This window comes from Raphanus sativus, chromosome 6 (genome assembly GCF_000801105.2).
Source record: "Raphanus sativus cultivar WK10039 chromosome 6, ASM80110v3, whole genome shotgun sequence".
Taxonomy (NCBI): domain Eukaryota; kingdom Viridiplantae; phylum Streptophyta; class Magnoliopsida; order Brassicales; family Brassicaceae; genus Raphanus; species Raphanus sativus.
Window position 1 is genome coordinate 39,161,638 of NC_079516.1, and position 8,854 is coordinate 39,170,491.

The 8,854-nt window shown below is 30.0% G+C and overlaps 1 protein-coding gene across 1 annotated transcript; it reads right to left on the reverse strand.

The window, feature by feature from the left end:
• Positions 1 to 1,677: 1,677 nt before the first annotated feature.
• On the reverse strand, positions 1,678 to 3,802 carry LOC108809754 (protein SHI RELATED SEQUENCE 1-like). Its single transcript, XM_018581903.2, has 2 exons — positions 2,668 to 3,802; positions 1,678 to 2,259 (listed from the first exon to the last, which is right to left on the reverse strand). Exons 1-2 carry the CDS (start codon positions 3,359 to 3,361, stop codon positions 1,859 to 1,861), a joined length of 1,095 nt encoding a protein of 364 aa, XP_018437405.1. The 5' UTR covers positions 3,362 to 3,802; the 3' UTR covers positions 1,678 to 1,858.
• Positions 3,803 to 8,854: the final 5,052 nt, after the last annotated feature.

Below are 8,854 nucleotides of genomic sequence, written 5' to 3' on the forward strand. Positions count from 1 at the left end.
TAATTTTTATTTATTAGATTATTATAATTCACTTATTTTATATTATCTTTTATTTATATTATTTATGTTTGTTTTATTTTTTTATTAGTTTATGTATCTTTTGTGTAAGATTATTAAATAATCTCGTGTAGAATATCATTTTAAATATTATTTAAGTATGAAATAAAAATATTAAAAATTTACAGAACTATTTATAAATTAAAAAAAAATCAATTCTAAAATGAAAGAAAAAGATTATTTCATAAATAGAGTAATTCTAGATATTACTCCATTTTTGTGTTGAAAATAGAGTGAAATTGGTGATATTTTACTCCAAAATAATGTTTGGAAAAATAAAGTAGAATTGGAGATGTCCTAACCACACATGCTAATCTGAAATTAATGATACTGCATTCCATATATTCATTTCTACTTCTAAAATCCATCATGATAATCTGCAAAGCATCTCAGAATTATTTAAATAAAAATAATTTAAATAAATATTTATTGATTAGTTACTAAGCTTATATGGTACGAAGCTTACATGAATTTGACTGCGTGGGTATGTACACTCTCCGTTTCAATTTAAGTTTACTTAAACATATTTCACGTAAATTAAGCAATTGATATAATATATTGATGTATATATATATATTTAATGCATAATTATTTAAATAAAAATAATTTAAATAAATATTTATTGATTGTTAAAACAGTAATAAATAGATCATGTATGAAACATTGTATTGAAAATATAGAAAAACACTTGTTTTGAAACTTGAAAAAATCATAAAATGACACTTGTAATAAAATAGAGAGTATTTGTTTATGGACAATAAAGAAACGTACAGATATACTCCTTAATTGTGGTTTTTTTACGAAGTAAATAGTATCATGCCGTCAGAAGAAAATGATATTCTGTTACTCATACAAAAATGGATGAGTTCGTTTTGAATGATGACATTAGATCTTATGAATGAAACGAATAAAATTTCTTATGAATGATGATATTAGATCATTTTGGACAAATAAACAGATCATTAAGCCACGCCACTTTTAGAAAACAGAAAGAATTTTATTAGTAGTGTTTCCAAGTCAACACTTATTTATGAAAGAATAAATAAAACCTTATTGTAAAATTAAAATATGCTCATTAATTAAAGGACTAATCAAAGGACAAATGCAAAGGATGGATTGTTTATTAATTGGGTTAGACAACATACATTGTAGAACGCACCCTCATGTCACATCTCTACATGTCGCTCTTCTAACATACAAATGTATACTCATCTAGTCATTTTCTCTGATTATATCACATGTCAATTATGGCACATAGCAGTTACTACTAGTAACAGAGAAATAATAGAATTTGAATATCATTAAATGCATGGGATGGGCACAGGCCATATCATAATCGCAGTAACTGAAACCGTGGTTAGAAAAAAAAATTGTATAATTTATGTAACACATCTAACGATTTTTTTCTACTGGTTAGAAAAAGACACCAAAAGTTGATATAAAGATAAGAAACACTATCTCCGAATTCTTAGGTTACGTGTTACACAAACAAGAAACAAACACTTAATGAAACAAAGATTTAGACAACTTTTTTTGGACATTTGCATCAAAAAAAATATTCAGACAACAAGAGCTATATTGTGCTCCTATCATTTTAATAACATTATCCTCGAGAAATCATTATAATACGAAGATTATATTATTTGAATTAATTTTCCGGCTTTATAAACCCTAAAATTGCAACAACTTTGAGTGACCTGAAGAAGCATAAATAGATCCATTATCCAACAATTAACGGTTTTAAAACCCTAATATCATTCTAAGAATTAAAAGAGTTACGTTGCATTATGACAGATTTTCATCATGATCTTGGGTTTGGAAAGAATTGTGTACCCGCCATGAAAGTGTTGATCGGTGTTGGATAAAGAGCGGCTGGATCAGTGTAAGCCGCGGAGGAGCCACCAATACCACCGGCGTTTGGAGTGGAGGAAGAAGCGGTTGCAACAGTCACAGTTCCAGCTGTTATGAGATTCATCCGCTGAGCTCCTCCACCACCAGAAGAGCTCTCACAAACGTTGTAGCCGCCGCCACCGATACTTCCAGGACCGTTGTCGTAGAGAATGCCTTTAAAGACGTGGCCACCGATGCTTACGGCTGTTTGGTAAGCAAACTCTTCTTCTCCATCTTCCACTGAGCTCACTCGCACGCATCTAAACACGGCCGGTGAGCTCACCTCCGCTGGGAAATCTCCAACCTCTAAACCTAAATTATAATAAAACAAAGCAAACAAATTTACTGCAGACTAATCGAATGTTTGATTATTAATATAGACGAAAACATTAGTATTCATATATTCTTCGAAAAATTCAGGCCACGGAAAAGAAGGTGCAGGGAATTAAAGAAAGAACACAGATGAGAATAGCTTGTTCCTGTCAATCTAATAGTCAGTGTTTACTCCAAAACAGTACTTTCATTAATCAAAACTAAATTACAAATATTTATATATATTTATACGTATGTATATAAAATTATCTCTTTCTAGAAAACTCATACAAATAGGGTTTTATTTGTCTCTTGAAATTATAACAAATGAGTTTGCATTTCATTATTTCCTTAATGATTTAATATTATTCCGATACACATATATATATTATATGTACTGTTGTATACCTGAAGCGTTCTGATGAGTAGGTATGCGAGTGCAAACAAGAGACGAAGAAGTTGCGAGCAAATTATCCCGTTGGCGTTTCGGAACGCCACTATCACCACGTGGCAAGTGCGTTTGAGGCTGAACCGTGCCTAGCTGCTGTTGTCTCTCACGGCGTTTGGCGGCAGGAACCCACGTGCTCCTCACGTGAGTAGGACACTGGAAGCCACGGCTCTTGCAGCAAGTTCTACACCTAACGTGAGCACAGTCTTTCTTCGCCTGATTCCCACAGTCTTGACAGCTCACACTGTTTCCTCCTCCGCTTCCGCCACTCCGCATCATCATGAGCGCCGCCGCAGCTGTTCCTCCGGCGCCGGCGTTCGAAGTTTCGCCGGAGATATTGAATTGGCTATGGTTGCTTGGTCCGACTCCTAAACCAGCGGCTGAGGAGTATAGATCCAACCTTTGCTGATGCTGTTGATGATGCTGGAACATGATTTCTTGCTGGTTGTGGTTTTGCCATAGCTCGAGAGTGCCCAAAGCAGCGGCGTTTGAAGAGGAAGGAGCGTTTGCGTTTGCGTTGACGTTAGGGTTTCTGTACCAGAGCCAAGACTCAGATACAGGCGGAGGAGGATTCCTGTTGGTCCTGTGTTCTTCTTGAGCGTCTCCTCCTCCGCCTCCACCTCCTCCACCGTCTAACGAGAAAAACCCCGCCATTTATCGGCAACACCCATACCACCCCACTCTCCAATCAGATTTTTTAGGAAAAAAAAAGACTCTCGCTCTAGATCTTTATAACTTTCTCGCTCTAGATCTTTGAAGCTATAGGGAGAGAGGAAATCTAGGGTTTAGGTAGAGAGTTCATTCTCTCTGGGTTTGTAGTGTATAGAAAAAAAAATTGAAGTTGAGTACAGCTTTTAAGGGTGTGGTAAAAGGCAAGCTCGTTTGTCGGTACGAGAGAAGAGAGATGAGTATTTAAGAAACACACAGAGAGAGAAGGAAGAAGGAGAGAGATCAGAGAGAGGGTTTCATGGCCTTTCTCGCGCTCTGCAACGCCGCCATAACCTTAATAATATCTCTCTCTCTCTCCACTCTGCTCCTCTAATTTAATTCTCTGTCTCCTCCCTCTCGTTCATCTCCTTTCTTTCTTATTTTCTTTATTTTCTAGATTTTGCAAAATAATTTCTTTTTGTATCATACACCTCTCACTAATCAGTAATCACTACCAAATTACTACACTAGGTAGAACATTCATCTCCTACGTTGATAGTTTATAATCCAATGGTTGTTATTTTGTCACGTCAGCACCAATGGTATTTTTCTTCTTTGTCGTTTCTTCCGGGGAACCCGTTGATTCTTTCCCCTTTTTCACTTGCATTTTGCAAAATTTTTATATGTTTTGTTTTGTTAGAATGAAATAACTATTTTATCCTTAAAATGAGTGGTAAATAGTACATCCTAATACTAATTCACTATAGCATGTCAAATGATAGGAACTAAGTGAATTCTGAAAATATTGTTAATAAATATTCAAACCTGAGAATCTAAAAGCATGTTCATCTCAAAATTTAGAAGTAGTTATTAGACACAAAGTGTTCCACATCGGAAGTTGGAACTAATATCCACTATTATATAAGATAGATGGGTCAATTCACTTATCACCAATTGGTTTTAAGTGTGAAGCCCATCTAGCTTAACATGGTATCAGAGCCCACGATCCACAAAGTCCAACCCGATCCACATTGATTCGTGTCCAAAGCTGGCCCATCGATCCTTGCCCATAAATTCCGAAATTGACGCTCAAAGAGCCATCATCTCGAGGGGCGTATTAGACACAAAGTATCTCACATCAGAAGTTGGAACTAATATTCACTAGTATATAAGAGCATCTCCATGGAGGGTTCAATGGAGAGGTTCACACGTTTTTCGAAAAAAAATATTAAAATATTACAAAGATCTGAACCTGTCTCTTGGAAGTTCACTGCAGTGAACCCGCCTCGTCACTGTAGCGCGGGCCCTACGACACGTGGCGGTCCGCGATTGGTCCGAATTTTTTTTTTTTAATATAAAAGTCAAACGAAAAAAAAAATATTAAAATAATGAAAAAAGTGGGGTTCATAGAGTATCATTGATGGAGATGCTCTAAGATAGATGGATCAATCCACTTATCACCAATTGGTTTTAAATGTGAAGCCCATCTAGCTTAACAGTAGTATCTTAGAGCATCACCATCGGTGGAGATGCTGATTTGAGGTTGTTAACAATGAAAAAATAGCATTTCAATGTCTTTTATTTATACAATAAACTTAATTGTTATAGATAATATTGACTAATGAAAACATAACATGTGATGAAGATAATTATTGACTAATGAAAACATAACATGTGTCCTCTTTTAATTAAAGTTTTCGTTTGAGAACCTTTTAAATACTGGTGAAAATTTTAAATAACATATGTCATTCATTTAAATTATATTTTAAATATTTATATGATACATTATTATTTCATAAAAAGCATGTGAAAGAATAGTGAAAGGTTTTTTTAGAATCTCTTAAATACTGGTGAGAAATTCTAATGACATATTTCATTCATTTAAATAAAATTTAAAATATATTTATATGATTACATTATTATTTATTTAATAAAAATAAATTACATATTTTATTAGCTAATTATTAAATATTAGATGAACTCAAAAAAAAGATTTCTAAGTATTTTGTTTTTGTTTTCAAACCTTTTTTATATTAAAGATAGATAATTTATCATTTAAGTTTCTCAATTTGAGATATCCAATTAATTTTAGTTTTTTTTTTAATTATATTTTTATGAAAACCCATTTAGATCCTACTAGTGACAAGCTCTTATGGTATCACAAATCTATTTTTGACTATCCTAATTAAGATGGTTTTCTAATTAATTTATAATAAAGATAGTCTGATTAGTTAGACCTCCTAATCAGTGATCTAAACCTGACGACGAAACCGTGTCAAAAGCCCATAGGTCTATCTACTAGCACGTATTTTAGCAGATGTGAGATCAATGTTATCAAACCCTTCAAAAACAATTATTAGTGAGCGACATAGAGCAGATACTAAAAATGAGGGTTAGTTAAATCAAGGTTTCGAAATCCTCAGCAAGAAGATAAACATGTGGACTAAATAAATCACTACTTATTTAAAAATTGTAAGACATTGATTACACTATTATTATTATATTTTCTGATTACCCATAAGCCCATAATCTTTTGAAGATATCAATTTTTAGGCGCAGATTTGCACCTGTGGCTTAAATTTAGTGTATAAAGTTTTAGCTGGAAAGCAAATGCTTTTGTCCATGTTTCCGAGGAAACAAAACTACCAGTATGACACATTTATGTATGACACATAAAAAATTGCACCCTCTCTTGTAGAGATAAAGGGACGATTCTATTGAGGTGCCCTATGTTCCGCATTATCTTTGTATGAATGCAATTGTTTTATACAGACAGACACATACATCCATGCCCGTGCCGTGAGCATCATGCTTCTTAATTAATTTATCATTGTAATTATAAATTCTTGAATTGCCTGAGAACCCTAGGCCTGAGAATAACGGCACAAACAATTATATTGGGATAAATCAAAATCTGGAGAAATAAGCATGTATTATGTGTGAGAGTCATGTAAACAGAGTTAAATTGAAGATGGGACATTTAAAGGATTCTTGGAGCACCCTTAATTGGACAATTTCTAAAGAGTAAGTTCTAAACAGATAGATATTACTATTATAATACAATTTGTGGTGTTAATTAAAATTCGTTTTTTATAAATGATTAACTCAATGAAAATATGAGACTTGCCCTATTAGTTAATGCAAGAGGTTCTAGGGTTCAGAGAACTTTTGTCCTCATTTTTCTCTAACTTTTTTTTTCTTAATTAATAAGATGTTAGGTTAAAACTCATCAATAGACATGCTTTTATAGTGGAGAGAGTTGACTAACTGGAAGGGTGTAAATGGTAAACTTACGAGTATTATTCTCAAAAATGAGAACTTAGGAAAATAAATAGTTTTGTCATAGGCTAAGCCTATGATTAATGTAGATTTTTTACAGATAATTTTTTAGCGAAAATAAGAGACGTCTCTTATTTTTTAACTAAATCAAAAAAATATGTAAGTGAGTATCTAAATAAAAAAATAATAAAAATAAATGAAAAAGAAAAAAAATAAATCAAAAGCATTACAAACGGTTATCTGCACTCATCTCTTTAAATCCCATGACATCTGATACTTGTCACCTTATTTGTTAATAAAAACTAAAAACACCTACACTTTAAATCTTAATTATATATTTTATATGATATTAATTTTTCTTTTACTTTTTAGTATAGATCTTAAAATAAAATTAGCAATCTAACAAGATCAATTATTCATTTATTTAAATTATATATTTTAAATTTAAATGATTGAAGGTTAATACAGTATTAATATATAGTTTAAATTAATGTAATAGTACAAAACTATAAATTTTGAAATTAAAAAATATCATTAAGATTTGATATTTAAAAATAATTATATGTAATTATTGTTCTTTCTTTATATATAGACCTCATATGTAATTTATCAAATCTCATAGCATTAAAAATCATAATATTATGGTGATTAAAAACTTAGTGAGTATTTACCATTGGAGCTAGCAATTTTAGTTTAGTTTCTTAACTGAAATTTTATTTTCACATAATATGTATTATTATACTAATAAGATAATTAATAAGTATCTAACCAATAATGCTGCCTAAGAAACGTTTCTTAATTTTTTAGTTAAAAACTAAAATATATTTTTTCTATTTACTAAGAAACTCTTCCTAAAAGACATGCATTAATCATGTCTTAGAAGTACCGACTCGCCGCCCTAAGCTTCTGTTGTTTATTTACAAGTTCACTAGGTGATTTTCCCGTGCTCATGCACGGATATAAATATTTATAAAGTAAACATAATATAATAATTGATTGCTATTTACTTCTAATTTTAAATTAACTTATATTAATAATATTGTATTATTTTAATCAGACATATGATTTTAGATATATTATATCTAGTCGGTTTTGTTGTTTTTACAGTCGATTTAGTTATGATTTGGGTATATTGGATTGCATCTATTTCTATGAATTCAACTATAATATCTTTTATTCTAAATATATTAAAATTTTGATTAATTTTCTTATTAACATTTAGGTTGGTTGTTGTCTTAAATATGTAATTATATTTTAGGAAGATTATGTATAACTTAAGATATATTGTGCTTAGAATGAAATAAAAAATAAACCAAAGCGTTTGAATCAAAATTATGTAAATAAATATAAAGATAATATTCTGAAGTCGCATGAATATATATAAATTTTACAAAAAACTAAATTGTTACAGTTGGTTAATATTTTATTTTCATTTGTTAATGTGTTTTGAGTATCCTATAATATATATTTATAAAATAAATTATTATTAGTATAAAATTATATTTTCTTATTATACTTTAATCTATGATTTTAGATATAATTAGTTGGATTAGTCGAGTAACTCATGTTGTATTAACTTACATATATTCTTTCAAATTCAAGCTGAAGTATATTTTTTTATTATAATTAAGTCAAGTCAAATTAATTTATTTATCGTTTAAATGTGAATGTATTTTCATAAAATATATCAAATTAAATACTGATTTTTAAAAATATATTAGAAAAATAATATATAGAAATTTACTTCTCATACCTTTTTGGAAGCTCATGAACTCATATCAATATTTATAATAACAAGAATATTTTTATAAATTCTAACTAATTTCATGTCTTCTGATTATGGCTATATTAAAAAGTTACACAAACATAAAAACATTGAATTTAAAAGCAAATTTAATATTAAATAAACATACAATTTTAATAATGATAAAATATAATATATTTACCTCGTTAAAGTATATAGTGTGATTTTAAAATATTTTATAAATATTCGATCAAAAGATGTTTATTGTTAACTTTTATTTCTCGTTATATCTTTTAAAAATAAGCAGAAAAATTGCGATTGCATCTGAGAAATCATATTATATAAATAAAATATAATATATAGATATTTTTGTTGTAATTGAAAGATATTATAGTAAGCAAGATATAGGAAATACAAATAGCCTTTCAATAATACTAATTATAAATTACTTTAGTCAATATATCAGTTTATGTTAC